The sequence below is a fragment of the Heliangelus exortis genome, chromosome 17 (assembly GCF_036169615.1).
Source record: "Heliangelus exortis chromosome 17, bHelExo1.hap1, whole genome shotgun sequence".
Lineage (NCBI taxonomy): Eukaryota > Metazoa > Chordata > Aves > Apodiformes > Trochilidae > Heliangelus > Heliangelus exortis.
Window position 1 is genome coordinate 10437431 of NC_092438.1, and position 17315 is coordinate 10454745.

At 48.1% G+C, this 17315-nt stretch overlaps 2 protein-coding genes across 3 annotated transcripts; both read right to left on the reverse strand.

Moving 5' to 3' along the window:
* Positions 1–511: 511 nt before the first annotated feature.
* Positions 512–1741, reverse strand: PLD6 (phospholipase D family member 6). The gene is made up of 2 exons (XM_071760642.1): positions 1284–1741; positions 512–787 (listed from the first exon to the last, which is right to left on the reverse strand). The coding sequence occupies exons 1-2, from the start codon at positions 1708–1710 to the stop codon at positions 546–548; spliced, it is 669 nt and encodes a 222-aa protein (XP_071616743.1). The 5' UTR covers positions 1711–1741; the 3' UTR covers positions 512–545.
* A 2284-nt stretch (positions 1742–4025) lies between these two features.
* On the reverse strand, positions 4026–14887 carry FLCN (folliculin). Of its 2 annotated transcripts, none has more exons than XM_071760641.1 (12): positions 14556–14887; positions 13557–13835; positions 12918–13064; positions 12012–12233; positions 11383–11543; positions 10554–10645; positions 9674–9864; positions 8692–8805; positions 8173–8296; positions 7701–7832; positions 6256–6361; positions 4026–5459 (listed from the first exon to the last, which is right to left on the reverse strand). In XM_071760641.1, the coding sequence occupies exons 2-12, from the start codon at positions 13803–13805 to the stop codon at positions 5258–5260; spliced, it is 1740 nt and encodes a 579-aa protein (XP_071616742.1). In that variant the 5' UTR covers positions 13806–13835; positions 14556–14887; the 3' UTR covers positions 4026–5257. The 2 variants fall into 2 exon arrangements, with proteins under 2 accessions (XP_071616742.1, XP_071616741.1); XM_071760640.1 differs by lacking the exon at positions 14556–14887 and adding an exon at positions 14347–14465.
* Positions 14888–17315: the final 2428 nt, after the last annotated feature.

Consider the following 17315-nt stretch of genomic DNA (forward strand, 5'->3'; position numbering starts at 1 on the left):
AAAGGAACCATGTACACAACCAAAACATCTGCCTTCTTATTTCCCACAAATTTCCTTTTACAAACTTTCAACAATTAATGCCAACAAGAACATAACTAAGGGTCTGAGTCTCTCTATATACACTGTAGCTTTGCTATAGCTCTCTCAGCTTTTAAGGCTCAGGGATGGAAAGGAGTCAGAGGGCTACAATTCCATTCTGCACTATCCCAAGCTGGGAAAACGTCTGTTTCTCCACTGGAACACCCACCATAAATGTATCTCATCTGCATCAGGACACTGCAACGAGCCTGCCCATTGTTTAAAGTTCTAGGAATACAGCCCTATCACAGCTATCCCTACAAAACAAAGTCACCAAACAGGTGGGTTATTCCCTCTAGCATGGGAATGACCCACAGCACAGGACCTGTGGCACTCTGGGGTAGAGAGCATTTTGCTTCTCCAGAGGAGTTTGTCTGAATTACACCCAGATGGACAATTCAACGATTCCTACACATGTCCATGAATGCTGCAGTTAAGTGTTCTACCAGCCCTGTGAGGCAGCTCAATCACTTACTACCATTGGAAAAAAATTTGTAGTTGATGGGATTGTACTCTTCCCAAATCCTTTCAAACTCATCCAGAAAAGGCTTCACATACTCAGCATCTTCCATGACCAGCAAGTTCTCCCGGTTGTTCTGGATAGCTTGGGTGGTCCAGTTGAGGGAGCCTGTCATGAGAATCCTCTGGTCCACAATAGCAAATTTGTGGTGCATGTAACCCGTGTCCTGGTCATGGCGCACCTGGATCCCTACAAAGACACAATTGTAACAGAATCCAACTGGTTTGGGTTGGAAGAGACCTTAAAGCTCCCCCAGTGCCACCCCTGCCATGGGCAGGGACCCCTCCCACCAGCCCAGGGTGCTCCAAGCCCCATCCAACCTGGAGCAACACTGCCAGGGATGGGGCAGCCACAGCTTCTCTGGGAAACCAGGGGCTCAGCACCCTCACAGGGAAGAATTTCTTCCTAAAATCTCATCTCAATCTCCTCTATTTCAGTTTAAAGCCATTCCCTTTTGTCCCATCCCTCCCTGCCCTTGTCCCAAGTCCCTCCCCAGCTTTCCTGGAGCCCCTTCAGGCACTGGAAGGTGCTCTAAGGTCTCCCCTTCTCTTCCCCAGGCTCAACACCCCCAACTCCCTCAGCCTGGCTCCAGCCTCCTCATCTCCATGGCCTTCTCTGGACCCAGCAGTGCCCATGGTTGCCCCCCAGGACACCACCGCCCCCCACCCCGGGGCAGCCGCCTCACCGGCGTGCCGGAGGAACCCGATCTGGGAGCCCCGCAGCCCCATGTACTGCTCGTCGGTGATAACGCGGACGCGGACACCGCGGCGGTGGAGGAGCTGAACGGCTCGGCCCAGCTGCGGGTTGGAGAAGGAGAAGAGGCAGAGATCGAGGGAGCGGCGGGCGGAGAGCAGGAGCTGCAGGAGGCGGCTGAGGGAGCAGTCCCGCTGCGGCAGCGGGCAGGGGCAGGGCCGGGCCGCCGCCTCGGGCCCCGCCGCCTGGGCCAGGAGCTCCTCGGTGCAGCTGGGCAGCGAGGGGAAGAAAAGCACCTCCCGCATCGGCCGCCGCCGCCTCCGCCACGCCGCCAGCACCAGCACCGCCACCAACCCCGCCGAACCCAGCGCCAGGCCCAGCACCAGACCCGCCCGCCCCGGCCCGCCCGCCGCACCCATGGCCCCGCAGAACCGCCCCGCGCATGCGCAGCGGCTCCGGGCGGGAGAGAGAGGGGGCGGCGGGGTCCGTCAGTGCGGGGAGTCCCGCAGAACCGAACCGAACCGAACCGCCTTCCAGACCCTCGAGCTGCCCCCTTCTTGGTTAGGGCTGCCTGGGGAGGAGTTTGGGCTGGTTCGGGTCGCTCCCCTCACCTGGGTCAAACTCCGCTGAAAATGAAAACGAAAATGAAAATGAAAACGAAAACGAAAATGAAAATGAAATCCTCCTCGGGGGCTTTGGGAAGTGGCGGGAGCTGCGCTGAGCAGAGCCTGCAACCCACCCCCTGCCTGCTCCAGAGCTGCGAGCACTGGCACCAGCTGGGCCAGGGCAGTGCTGGAGTCCCCACAGAACCATTTGGGACAGAAAAAAAGGAGGATGAAGGCTCAAGCTTGACCTGGTGACCACCCTTTTGCTGTTCTGGAAGAAACCACAGTTACGTGCAGAAACAGAATTATTCATAATATCCATTAACGATTCTGATGTGCTGCTGTGGTTGGACATTGCCCTGGCACCACGGTCAGGGAGGTCAGGATGAGAGAAGGTTTTAATGTGGGATTGCTTGGGAGAGCTCTCCTTTAAAAGATAAAAACAGTTCAGTGACTGAGAAGATCTAATTAATGTCTTACCTGGTGTTTCACACAGGAATATATTGGACCAGAAGAGCTTTCAAGTAGAAAAATTAAAGTCATTTAGTCCACACACCCCCCCTGCAGCAAGCAGGGAGACCCTCACCTAGATCAGGTTGCTCAGAGCCTCCTCAATCCTCACCTCAAATATCCCCAGGGTTGGGGCCTCAACCACCTCCCTGGGACACCTCTTCCATTTTCCCCTGGAGGGATTTAAAAGCCACGTGGATGTGGTGCTGCAGGATGTGGTTTAGTGGTGGAAGGTTAAGAGATGGACTTGGTGATCATAAAAAGGTCTTTTTCCAGCTCCAGTGAGTCTGTAATTCTAAGCAGCACTGCTGCAAAAAGCCTTTCTGCATCCCCACCAGTGGGGCTCTGCCAGGTTGCAGCTCTTGCTGCACGCACTGCTCAGCCACAAGGATAAGGGAATCACAGCAGAAAAAAGAACCATCCTGCTTGAATCAGTTTGTCCAGGGTTCAGAGGGAAGGCAGGTGATGAAAGATGTCTGCAGACATGGGGTTTTTTTGTTAATTAAGATGTGCTAAGAGCAGTCGGCGCATTCCAGCTACGGCTGGAAGCAAACTGTGGAAACTTGCCCAGGCAATAATTTGGTAATCCCACGTATGGATCTGTTCTGACAGGAAAGCACAATCTGGTTTTATGGGGTCACAGCCTTCAGCAACTCTCCTCTCCCCCTTCTTTCCTGTGGATATTTTAAAGGTGTTAAATTAGTGGTTTCCTTGCTCAAAAACACATTATATCCAGGTCTGGCTGTCTGGACACAGCCCAGTTTCAGATGAGGACAGAACAAAGCACAAAGAAAAAGAGGAAGAAGCCTCAAGCTTGATCTGGTGACCACTCTTTGGCTGTTTTGCAAGAAACCACAGTTTGGAAGAAACATGGGCTCTGCTAGCAGGTGCTTACACATCAACTGCAGGTTAGACTGAGAGTAAGTTTTAATGTGGGATTGCTTGGGAGAGCTCTCCTTTAAAAGATAAAAACAATTCAGTGACTGAGAAGATCTAAATGCTAATTAATGTCTTACCTGGTGTTTCATGCATGAATATATTGGGCCAGAAGGGCTTTTAAGTAGAAAAATAAGAGTCCAAGAGCAAGCACAGATCTAGCACTGGACATTCTGACTCACTAGTCCCTACTTTTCTAAGTACTTCTGTCACTTTTATCTGCCACCACCACTGGGCTTTGTTTTTCCCTCATGACAAGCACCAAGCACATAGGAAGCAAGATGCACTCATTATTGAAGGCTCCCTATCCTGTGGATAGAGCTCAAGCACCTCTTCAGTCTCCTGTTTGAGAATTGGGAAAGCCAAGCCTGTTTGCAAGCCCTGAAATAAAAGAATTTCTCAAGTTTTTGAAGTGACAGTGCTGCCTTTCTCCAGGCATGTTTGCTCTTTGAATCTCCTGTGGCTGTTTATATCCAGTTAAGCAGTTTCAATTAACATATCTAAACAGCTCTTGCTCCATGTGTACAAGAAACTAATGCACACAAAGTTGAAGAAAAGACCTGTTAAATGGTGTAAACTATGACCAAGGCTAAGCTGCAGAAACTACCTTGTGGATCAACTGCTGTTTCCCCCACCCCAGCACAATGGGCACGTTTTTAAATAAACTCAACACAAAATCAGGCTTTGTCCATTTTACAAAAATAGCTCTTGAGATTTAATGCCTGTCGCCGTTTTACAGATGTTCCAAGACAAAAATCAACCTGCATATTTTATACAGAAGAACAGAACTCGTGACAAGTTGGAACATCCCCTTCTGAGCTTGAGTCTTGTTTGAATGAGTGTAGAAGGTCACCTGGGTAAAACCTGCCTCAAGCTTGTTGAAAACATCTGTGGTAGTGTCAAGTCTTCCCAACAATGATCCAGAAAAAAGACTTCACAACAAACAGGAATTCCTTACAATACAGGTAAGGAATGTCTGTTCAGGTAATTAAAAAAATGCACCAATGTTTCCATTAACTATTAAGCAAAAATGGCTACTAGAGAGTTATATAAGAAGGGAGCACCTACAGGTTGGATCTTTTCTGCTTAACTCAATTAGGAAGCTAGAAAATTATTTCTGAAGACAAAGGAACACTTATCCTGGTGAGGTTGTCTTCATCACCTGCAAGTTTTGCAACCACAGGCAAAACAAGGCGAGCATTTTACCTTCTCTCTTGAGAGGCAAGCAGGATGCATCTTGAGACTTCTTACATTTACAATTCTCCCTCCCAAGACAAGATTTCCAAAGCTAATGCTAAAACTGTCTCAAGTTAGGATATAAATAAATAAAGTGGAGTGGCAGGACTCTGATAGGATATCCTGTCATATGCTACAGCAGAAAACAGTCTCTTAAATCCGAGTGTAAAGTGGTTTGAAATAATTTACATGGGATCCATACCCTGACATGTCACTTGGGTTTGGTGCTTATTCTCTCAAGCACCTGGATGACTTCGTGTGGGATTTGGTAACTGTATCAGCTCCTAGGAGTTCCAGATGTTGCCACAGGTATTTGAGTCTTGCCAATGAAATCTAAAACTGAGGTGTCCTGCCACACCATCATGCTTAATGAGGACAGGATGGGACTTCAATTATTTCACACGGATTCTTTGAGCATTGCTGTATTTTAGTCTTGAGTGTGGAGGTCTAGATTTAGAGCTGAGTTTCAGGACAGACAGCAGCACTATTGATTAGCACTTATTAGTCCAGTCTCACAGCAATTGGAAAAGACTCAAGTCACTCTTCAAGTTAGTCTGAGGACCAGAAGAACAGTGATGATGTTTCACCATCCTCCTAAAGCACATGCTGCAGGCTCAGCAGTGGTAACTCGGGGTTCCCTGTGATTATCTGAAGGCAGAAAGTGAGGTTTGGGCACCTTTTAGTTCCGGGACTCCGAGGAGGTTGGGCTGCGAACTGTTGACATCAGGTGGGACTTGTAAGTCTTGCTCAGCCCAGTCATCCAGAACTTGAGCAGCTTGACATTGTCCTCCTCTGCAGCCCCCAGAATGCTCAGCAGTTTTTGGGTATCCTCTTTGGGTCTGCTGTCCACTTTAGTGAATTTAAAGAGGACCTTCACTTTGCTGCAGAAACAAGAAACTCTCATCACTACTACAATGGACTTGCACACATCAAACAGGGAATGAGCAGTGCCTGTTGCTTCTCCTGACACCTACTGCAACTAAATGTTAATGAAATCTTAAAAAAATTACCCTGTGGAAACTGTTCTTATGCTTTGAATGAAGAAGGTGGAGGGAATAAGAAGAAAAGAAAAGGGGAGGGGGTAATTAGGGGCATTACTAATTTTTAGTAGTAATATCCATAACTCTAATCTGGTTTTTTCATTCTAGCAAAAAGTGAAACAATTCATTGTGACAACTGGGCAACTCCCTGCAAGGCACATCTAATGCCCACCTGGCCTGCAGGTAAACTCACAAAATCCCAACATCCCATGAATTATTTCACATGACTGATTTGTCTTTCTTCAGAACTACTTGCACCTTTGAAATGCAGAGCCTGGAGGCACAGCCATGACACCCATTTGGCATGTTACCTGCACTGGGACACAGCACACCCTGACAGCCACAGAGGTATTTGCATACTTAATCCTCATCATGTCTGTAATGCACACAAGTATTGTCATGTAGGTAACCTACAGCTGCCTGAACTCAAGCAAAAAGGTTAAGAACTGCTGAAAGTCAAAAAGAGAGTTAGGACCAGTGCAGCAGACTCTGACATTCTTAGCTCTCAACAGTAAAGCCAAATGCTGACAGTACCACAGCAGCTGTGTGCTGCAGTTTGTCCTGTAGTATGCTGTAACTGTTCCAGGATTCATGCCAAAGCTGTTTGTTTCTGTGAAAGCAAAGCACTCAGACTTACTTCATCCACTCCTCCTTCAGGCAGACAAGGCACTGATCCACAACATCTACAGAAAGGTTCTGGTTGGTCAGGGCTGCCTCAATTTTGTTCAAGATTGTGGGGCCAACTACAGGATGAGAAAAAGATCACTATCAGTAACAGCACAGCCAATTTCAACACAGAATTTGGCTTCATTAGTTCACAGATAAGGATCTTACCTGAAAGAAACCTACCTATTCTACAAGGTGGAAAAATATCCCCCCCAGTGGCCTGCCTTGATGTCCCTTTCATGGAAGAGGAGCTAAAGATCAGCCCACTAGGAAAATATCTGATGCAAGAAGCAACATGGCATTTTGTGAAGGATCCCAGGACATGCCCACAGGCTCAGGGGGCTTTGCTTTCTTCAGACCCACTTCTAAACCAAAGTTGTTTAGGTTCTGCTGTTTCTAGTCGCATATCAAAAGCTCATTAAAAATACAAAGTTATGGAAAACCTTCATGCTTTGTACAATATAAAAATATTTATATAAAAAATAAACTGCAAAGTTTATTTTGCAATATATTTTGCAATAAATTGCACAGTCTCCACTTAACTCTTGATTTAATGTACCTCTTGTTAAGGGCAGTTCCAGGATATAGGATAAAAACAAACTGACAACCTGCCCAAGGCATTCCTTTCCTGGATCACTTTTTGGGATATATTCCCTGTAGTCCATGGCCTAATAAGTTTGATGCTGTGGTGGAGAAGGGACCTTTCCAGGACTATTTTTGCCACTGGCTGAGTGAAAAGTAGATGACTGCAATTACTCATATGGGACCTAAAACAAGAACACTACAGAGTGTGTAAGTCTCTGGTTTGCTTTGCACTTCTATCTTCAGAGGGCAGAGCAGGAAGCAGTAACCATCAGCCAAGTGTTCTGAGACAGTCAGTGAGGCCAATTCACTTCAATTAAGGGTTTCCAGAAAACATGACACTGACAGACCTGGCTAAAACTACACCTAGGTGCAAGTGTTCAAGCCCTTGAGCAAAGCAGGCAAAATAAAATAAAATATACAATAAAGCATCTGGGCATTTCTGTATCATTCATGTTTGTTTATCAAGAGGAACATGGAGGATGAGCAATGTCTTGGTCCTTTTAAACTTACTCAAACCAAACACACAGGTATTCCAGGATAGAAAATGTTCATTGTGGGTTCCAAAAGAATTTCCCTGCAATTGCTGCTATACCTATGTACCAGAATTCTTTTCTCATTTCTTAAAGTTAAAAAGCAAAACACTGATGAGGTAAAGCAAACCCTTTCTATTTAAACAGACTGTAGGTAGCAGTACCCCAGTTGTATACTGACCTTGCTTTCTACTCAGACTTCCTTAAGGGCCAGTACAGAAACAGCATCAAAATGAGTTAAAGCTCAAGATGCTCTTTCAGCCTCAGTGACACAGGTTCTTTCTGCTTTCAAATCACCCACCTCTGTCTGCTGCAACAGGGCTACCACTGGTGACAACAAACTCATACTTGTTGAGGGACTGCTCATCATCAAACAGAGTTGGGTAGAGACTGGAGCGGGCAGCAGCACGAACTTCCACAAGCACTGCAAACTCTAGAGCAAAAGGAGGCCAAAAAACAACATTAATTGTACTAGCCCAGGTTCTAAAATACAGCTACACACCCTGCTCCAAGAAAGAACAGATCTGACAGCTTACAAAATTTGGCTGAGCTTTAACAGTTCCTCAGTAGAAAGCAGGAGTGTCAGCTCAAGCAGGTGTCACACCTTGCAACTACTGATGGGGAAGGGTATGTGGAAAAAAAACCCAAAGTGGTATAGGTTTGAGTTTATGTGGCATTGTTAGACTACCTGCCAATACTTAATAATGATAATTAGAAAATCTCTGTCCTTTAACATAAGAGGGAAAGGAGAGGATTCTGCAACAGGTTCTTACCAGATGATAATATGTGGGGTGGGATTTGGACGTGTGGGCTAAGCCCCAGGAAGTTACACCTATAGGCCTCTTCATACTGCTCACTGTAGGGGATGATCCTCACACAACCAACAGGCAGCATGGTCTAAAGAAGGGAGGAACCATGTCAAGAAAAACACCAGAGCTAAACCAGTGAAGTACAATTTTCTCCCTGAGTTCCAGGGAGCACGAGACTTGGAGCACGGCTCAGGCAGATGCTTCTGATTTAGGGGAGCAAAAGTATCTTATTCAGCTTGGAAAACTATGTGGTTACTGAGGACAATTAAGACATCCAAAAGCTGGTTTGGTTTGTTGTTTTTTGGGGTTTTTTGTTGTTTTTTTTTTGTGTGTGTGTGTGTCTGTCTCCCTGCCACAACAGCATGTCTTTTAACATGCATTCTCCACAAGATTACATGTCAGAGGCAGCCTGGACTACTACAGGAATAGATGTAAAACAATACATGGAAAAGATGTAAAAAATACAAAGGAAAAGATTTCTACCCGTAGCACATCAAAAGCTGACTGGACAAGATCCATGTCTCTGGCTTTCCAAATAACCTGGTTCCCCATCAGAACATGCCAGGCCAGCATGCGGAATGCTGATGCCCCCAGAACCTGAGAAAAAACAAACAAACAAAGAAACAAACATTGCATTGGTTATGAAAACCAGTGAGAGGTCCACTTTGCCATGTCAAAGCCATGCCTGCCACACAGGAAAATGGCTACAGCAACACAGCAGAAATGAGCATGAAAATTGAGCAGGTTTTGTGCACAGAGCAATAGCTCCAAACCACAGCACCAAGCTCCAGTATTTCTTTGACAGGTGTGAAAGGCACTGCCCTGTCACCCAAATCTGCATTTGCCCCCATTTATGGTTTCAAGAACAGCAGCAAATTTCCATGCCTAATCAATGATCTAATTTGGTATCAAGCACATTAAAAGAACAACAGTTTCATTTCTAGGTTGCTCCAAATTCTTCAGTGCTAGACAGCATCCACCAGCCCACTCATTGGCCAAATTAGTGGTTTTGTTAAGATGGACACACAGGGAACTTTCCCCCTCAACCAGGTCACAGGAGACACTGGATAAAAGCTGGATCTGTACAGAACCATTTGCTTTGCTTATAAATTATTTTTTTTCCCTTCTGAAACACTTTTGTTTTAAGCAAATAATATTCAGCTTTGAAGATGCTTCACGACCTCTGTATTAAATTACTCTCAGTGCTCTTGGGAAGAAGAAAAAGTGCAGGATTTGAGAGAAATTGCATGATCCCACCCCACATGACAGATGATCACCACCAGAGGCTCTGTGATCTCAGAGGGAGTGTCCTCAGAGCTGCAGTTAACTCCATGTTACTGGGTGCAGAGAACACAACCAGGAAAGAAATGCACAGTGCAGGAAATAAACGTGTCTTTTTTTTAAGAAAAAAAACAAACCAACATTATCAGGAGAAAAGAACTTAATAGCTGGGCTCCTCCCTTACCTGTCTCATGTGCCTGAGAGAGCGGAAAACAGACAACCTCCTGTGAGCAACATTCCAGCTGTTGCAATCTGGCATCAAAGATGTTTCAGGAGAGCATTTAGACAGCTCCTGCCCTTCCACAACATCTGGCTGGGAAGAAGGCTTCACTTCCTCCTCAGAACCATCCCAGCCTTCTGACTCTTCTTTCAGGTCTAGCAAAAAAAAAAAAAAAAAAAAAAGGTTAAGGTCATAAAAAATGCTGCTCTCTAGACTAGGAACTTCCCAAGTCCCTACACACTGCAGCCAACTGATTTTGGTGCTATGTGGGGAGATAAGAGTTCAAAATACAGAACATGCAAGTGCCAGAGTCACAGACACACTGGAGGTGTAAATCAAGTTTCTTAACTCAAATACACAATAAGCACTGAAGAGTCATGAAGGAGTTTTTGTCTTCTCCAGGACACAAAGTCACATCTTTTGACCAGCTACGTGGTCTCAGTTCATGGTTTAAAGGTCATGGCCAAAGCTTTGGGGCAGGTTTTGTACATTCTAGTCTAAACGGATGAAAAAAAATAATTGAATATAAAATAATTATTTTAGAAATTCTGTAGGAAAAGGAGCAAGAAGCCCATGTACTGTGAGTGCAAACCCAGGCAGAGAGAACAATAATCATGATGATGCAGCACTCCTACCAACAAACAAACACCACATGTGTGTGCAGAGAGCCTGCAAGGCCAAGGGCCTTAATTTCACATTCCTGTCCCAGTCATCTTCACATGGGAGAGCACATGGTCAGCTACTGCAGAGACTACCACTGAGGTGAAGTCCAAGTGCTGACGTGGTGCTTCACCAGCCAAACATTGTTCAGAGGCTCTTCCAACTCTGGAAGCTTCTATTTCACCTGCAAGTTTTTCCATCTGAACAAGAGTGTCTTCTGTTGGTGCTCCCTCCAGAAGCTTCTCTGTAAGTCGGCTGCCACAAGCTTTCAAAAGCCTGGAGACATGGGAAGAAACAGAAGCAGCACTCATAAAGTCTGCTTGCTAGGGACAAGAATCAAGTAAGAAATTGGGTGCAATGAGCTGAACAAAAAAGATCCAACTACTAATCAATCTGTTTCCTTTCAACACATCTCCACACTTTCCTCCATGTGATAACCATCAACACATCTTACAGCTGCTGCCACTCAGTCACCAAAAGGATTATTGTTTTGCAGCTGCTTTCTGCAACACACTTGTGCCCCCATCCAAGTCACATGCCAGTGTTGCAACCCTCTCAGTGGCACCTTTCCAGGGAAGTCTGATGACCCAGTCAGGCACTGGACTGGAACTGGACTCCCACAGCCAGACCATGGTGCCAAATGGTTGCACTTCCCACGCTGCCTGTCACAACACACCAGCACTTCCAGGTGAACAACCACCCTGCTGAAGTGTGAATCTGAGGTACAAGCTGGAGATGCTTTCTTCCATACCTACTTTCAGACTGCAGAGCCTTTCCATCTAGGTAGGGATGGTTTCCATTAGCAGACACTTTAATAGTTTATTTTAGAGCAGCAAGAAGCTGCTTTCTGTCCTAAAGCCATCAGCTGTCTTTCTGTGCTGAAACTCAGAGCCTACTCAGCAAAGTCCGACTTACTACCCAAATACTCAAACCACGTTCCCACCCGTTCAGAACATGACAATGTTTTCTCTTCATGAAGGAGCTGTAGAAGCTGGAGACACAAGTGGCATTACCAAGCAAAGGAAGTGTGCAAACATGCCCAGAGGTTTTCATCATTGGTGAGGGAGGTCAGGGAGCGCGCGGCGTTGCCGTTCCGCTGGTGCAGGAAGGGGGTGAAGGCCGTGTTCATCCGCTGGGCACGCTGAGGGCACCCATACTGCTCTGCTTCAAACACCTGCACCACAGGAGAAGAGCAGTGTAAGGAAAAAAAGGTACCCCTGAAAAGGGTAAAACACTTCCATAAAGCTGAGACAAGGAGAAAAAAACAACAAACAACAACAAAAGTAGAAAAAGAGCACATCACGCAGTCAGCCAAAACGCATCGGAACTTACAGGAAAAGAGAGGAAAGGGACATCGTGAGATTGAGTAAAATGATCATTAAGTAACACTTGCTTCCCAAAACCACTGTCCTCCACAACTTCAGTTTCTTAACTTTCCAGCAGAGGTACTGTTTAGCAGTTAGATCTGTGAAAAGTGTGGCTTCAAGTGAGAGAGGCAGCCTGATCCTCCTCTCCTACACACCCAGGCTGTCCTCAACCTCAATGACCACCCTCCTGCACGGGGCTTTTTGCCTCAGCTGTGCACCAGCTCTCACAGTGATTTACTCTCCTTGAGTCAAACAGACTCTGTGCACTGACCTACCTTAAGAGCTTTGCCCTGAAGCTCATCAATGATGCCTCTGATTTTTCCCAACAAGAAAGGCCAGGAGTTGATGAGGTAAATCCGGTCCATCATGATAGTGATGATGCTGTACCAGCGCTGGAAGCCTCGAGCCAGGCTGTCTTTGATGAAGAAAGTGTGGCTGAACACAAATCCATGCTGTTCATCTCCAAAAAATATAGGGCCTTCACGTCCTGGGCAGACCTGAAGGGGTGGGACACATGCCCCAAAGGAGTTAAGCACATCACACAGCCAGAGCAGTAATAAACTGAACAAAGCTCCCAGCTCTTTAATGCACACCTGGTGAATAAAACAAGACCACTTAAAGCTACTGTCCAAAACCCAGGGTCAAACAGACCTCGAGAGGTATTCTACAAACACTACAAACCCTTTATTTTACAGTATTTGAAGACTATGGCTCAATTCAGCTACAATACTGTTGAGAATGCCCAAAGGATTTTGCTGATCCTGGCACTCCAGTACTCATTAATGTGTAAGGTTCTCCCTTTGCTTCCATGAGATGCTGAATATTAATGGTCTAAAAAGATCAAATATTTCTTGGCACGGAACAACAGATTTAAATGATAAACTGTTTTTGCAAAAACACTGATCTTACAAAGAAAAACAGTAAACACTTAAGAGCAGAAACAAGAAAGGGAAATTTCTGGTGCCACAAGGTGAGAGGAAGGAACCCTGAAGGTTACCAAAACACAACCTTAAAAGTTCCCACCAAACCTGGACTGAACAGACTTGTGTATCTGCCTTTCCACCTTCACTCCCTGCCTTTTTTTCAGCAGCCAGGATCAGCAAGGCAATGCCTTGGGATTTGAAATGATGCATAAATAAGGCCATGAGCTGTTTTTTCTCCCCCTGCTCCAAGGCAGTTACCTCACAGCTCAGGCTGCGGACACAGGCCTGGCGCACGATGCTGAAGAGCTGGGGGTGGTTGGGGTGTTGGTGACTGACATACTTGATGGATGTTTCCTTGTCGTGGCTGACATACCCAGGGTGTCCTCCTGCAAGAGAGCGGCAACCCTGAAGACAGAAAAGCAAATCCAGCCATAAATGAGCATGCAGTTACCTAAAGTTTTCAAAGGTCTTTGCATATTCCCTTCAAAAACATTATTATAGACTTCTAGACAAGAACAGAAACATGTAGAAAACAAGAAACAAGAGCCAGGGTCAGGATTTGAAACCAGCTCCTCCCATAAAACTCTGTGTGATGTACTTCCTCTGCTCTTATGTTCACTATCCACCACTTGATTTGATTTTGAGCTGGTAAAAATCAATTAAGAGCATCTAGGAAACCAACTGGCCTCAAAAAAGTGGTCCTAGCATAAAGAGAAGAGAATAGCAAGTATCTCGGAACAAGTACTAAAGTAGACAAGCACAAGAACACACATTTCCTCCACTGGCTTGCTGGCTTTAGCATATTTTCCTGGATTCCTAATCAATACTGCTCTTAAAATTACTAAGTCACCAGAGCTGATCTAAACGAAGTAAATGAGGGGAGATCTCCACACTTGCCTCACACATGTCTGACTTCTTTGGCCCTGGGCTGCTGGAGTCAGCGCTGGCACCTTCTGCTGGGCTGTGCGAGCGGATCCGGCTGCTCATCTGGATGCCACCTTCCTCCTCTTCTGCCTGCTCATTCTGCCCGGAGATGTCCCCGCTGCTGGCGCCTTGGGGAAGGGGCGAATGCAGAACCTCAGTGCAAAAGAGGGTGCGAGGACCGTGGAGCTCACAGAAATGGCAGAGGGCAACAATAGCGTTCATAGTGAGAGCTCAGGACATCCGTCAGGGCTCCTGCAGGCAAGGGAGAGCACAGGGGATCAGCACGGCGGGAATCAAAGCGTTCTGGGGGCCTGACGGGTGCGAGTCCTGCTCTGGATCCCGCCAGGAGCAGCTCAGCCTGAGGGGCCCGCAGAACCTCGCTGGGAGGTGACAGGGACAAGGACCGACCCTTCGTGCCCTGACGGGACCGGAGCGGATCCACCCCCGTGACTGAGCCTCAGGCCCCCAGAAGTGGAACGGGACTGGACCGGGCACCTCCGGTCTCACCAAGACAGGCTGGGGGCTGCCAGACCTCATCCCCGGACACCTCGGGCCCTGCCGGGCCTGGCGCAGCTACCCCGGAGGCGTCAGACCGGGACGGTTCCGGACCGGCCCTGCTCAGCGCCCCCGGACCCGAACTCCTCAGGCCCAGCAGAACCTGGGCCTGCCCACCCCTCCGGATCCCGGAATCCCCGTTCCGAGAACGGCCCATCCCGTGTTCCCCGGTCTCGGTCCCCCCACTGCCCGTCCCAACCCCTCTCACCGCGGCTCCGGGCACCCCCGCCCCGGCCCGTCCCGTGTCAGCGGGCGCCTGACACAGCCTGACCCACGGGCCAGTACCATCCCTACCGGCACCTGGGGGGGAAGCGGTGGCGGTGGGGGACAGACAGCTTCCCGGCTGCCCAACCGCCGCCGCGGCGGCGAGAAGAAGGAGACGAAAGCTATAGAGAGGGAGCAGGAGGCCGTTCGTACCGCGGTACCGAGCCGGTCCTTCCCGCCGCTCTCCAGCGGATCCGCCGCCTCCCCCTCCCTCGGGTGAGGCAGTGAGTCGGCCCACGGCCGCCCTGTCCACAGGGGCTGGGCAGAGCCATTACCTCAGCACAAGTGGGGGGAAGGTGAGAAGGTCCGGAAGACACCTCCTTCTTTCCTTCCCTCGCTATCCTTGTCCCATCTCCGAGAGCGAACAGCTGGGATCTATCTGAGAGCCGACAGCGGACGCGCCGCCACCTGCGACCCGGAGGCGCTGCAGGCGGAACAGGCTTCGCTCCGTTCCCCCCCATCCCGGAGGTGGTGCTGGCCCCACTGCGAGTCACGTGATTAGGAGGAGAGCCTTGCGCAGGCGCCGTGCGCGGGTGGGGCCGCGGGACCCAGCGGGACCCAGCGGGACCCAGCGGGACCCAGCGGGACCCAGCGGGACCCAGCGGGACCCAGCGGGACCCAGCGGGACCCAGCGGGACCCAGCGGGACCCAGCGGGACCCAGCGGGACCCAGCGGGACCCAGCGGGACCCAGCGGGACCCAGCGGGACCCAGCGGGACCCAGCGGGACCCAGCGGGACCCAGCGGGACCCAGCGGGACCCAGCGGGACCCAGCGGGACCCAGCGGGACCCAGCACCCCGTGCTTGGTAACCTAACTCCGTGTGATTTCCAGGCCTTTCAGACTTCAAAATAATAAAGCACTAGATTCCCCTCTCCCTTCCACCCCTTTACAAGGGAGTTGACCCCTCTAGAGCTAAAAATACCCCAAAAGTGGTAAAGTTTTCCCCAAGGTAACAGCATAGAGCATGTGAGTAGAATTTGTGCTGAAGGCCCCAGCAGGACGGATACCACTACAATAAAGAGCTGTAGATCTGAGCAGATTTAATGACACCTCTGCAAAAAAAGATACTCAGACGGTGAGACAGGCAATTGCTGTAACACAAAGACCAGGTGTGAAGAGAAGTGTTTGATCCAAAGCCCGTTTAATCCTGGAACTCATTCAGACAACGACTCTCAGCAGCGCTTTCCAAGGAAGACAAGAGTTTGGGTGACAAAACAACGATTTCTACTCGAGGTGGTTCAGAAGAGCTCCGAGGAGCCACCAGCAGAGTTTGGAACCAACACCAGCACTGCCACATGCAGCAGCCAACTACCAGCCAGCCAGATTTCCCTTCCCCCCCCCCTCCAATAAATAATAATAATAATAATAATAATAATAATAATAATAATAATAATATTAAAAAACAACTAAGAAAAAGCCAAATACAACAGCCTTACCATCTCATTTAAGACAAACTAAAAATAACTCGTTTCTCATCTTTATTTTCCAATATTACATTGAAACAACTTCTCAGGACCAACCTCCTCAGCGGGTCTGGCCCTGCAGAAAGCATTCCCTAGGTTGTACAGGCCACTGGTGACAACACACCACGAGTCACAGTCCCACTGCAGGCTGTACAGGAGGCAGCTGGAGTCACACAAAAGCAGGTGACACAATGGCAGTGCCACCGGTGAGGGAAAGGGGCACAGAGCCAGGAGGGGAGGGTGGACACAAGCAGCTTCCAACCCTTTCTCCTTGGAAATATTTTTAATACTTGTTAATAACTGAACTCGAGGCCCCTCCTGTGGCTCAGAAGTGCAGCTGCACCTCTAATGCTGCCTTCAGAACTGTGTTTTGGATCTTTGCTAATTGAGAGGCATGGAAATAGGAGTGAGGTTTCCAAGCAGGCACCAGCAGCAGGTGAACACATCTTGTGGCCACGCGTGAGAGGAGGAGTCACCACAGGACCTCACAGAATCCGAGTTTGGAGGAGCAGAGCAGGCAGCATTCTGGTGTTCTGCTCAGAAGTCCTCCCTCCCATGCAGGAGATCCATAGAAACCAGAAAGCTCAGCTGAGCACAGCCCATGCAATTATTTTCAAGACTGGAAGGAGCTACTTCATTAAAAATCTGGCTCCAGCAGTATCTCAAGACACGCAGATGCCAGACCCTAGGTGTTTATCAAATTATTACATAAAAGTCCTTCCCTGAGGCCCTCTGAGTGAACACCTGATTTCTGTGTGATGCTACAGGTGGGACATGACTTTAAATATTCAACAGCAAATTGGAGTTTAACAGCACAACCACCCACACCAGAGAAGGAACCTTAGCAGCTCTTCTAAAGCATTTGCCCTCTCCAAAATCAGATTATGAAAAGTAGTGAATTTACATCATTTAGAACATAGCTATTTCCACCATCCTTTTGATGTGTAGTATGGATTTATTTTATCTACTTTAGGCCAAAGAGGAGAGAAAATGTAGCTTTTGCCTGCTGCACTTGTTTGTTTCCAACTCTAGAGATACCAAACCATCCTGCAGCTCCCAGCAGTCAAGTCCACAATCCCCAGTAGGAAATTGGGGTGTGAAAGCTCAACCACTGTGAAAGAGAACCTCTGGTTCTTCTCCAACTTCATGAAAGCATCCTGCACACACTCCCCCCTCAGCAAGGACAGGCAAGCCAGCCACATTTCTGTAGAGGTGGCAGTTTGGGGTTACTCATTCCAGTCTTTTCTGTGACTGCCAGACATGGCTGTAAACACCTGGACAGCCCAGCTTTGTGCCTGAGCCCACAGCACTGCTAAGCTACTGTTTTAACACTTCCACAGTACCAGAGGAAAACATATTCAGCACTGAAATCACTGCAGGATTAGCTAGGGAAAAAAATGTCTTTAATGACAAGACTGGTAAGGCAAGTTATGGAAAAAACAAAATGAAG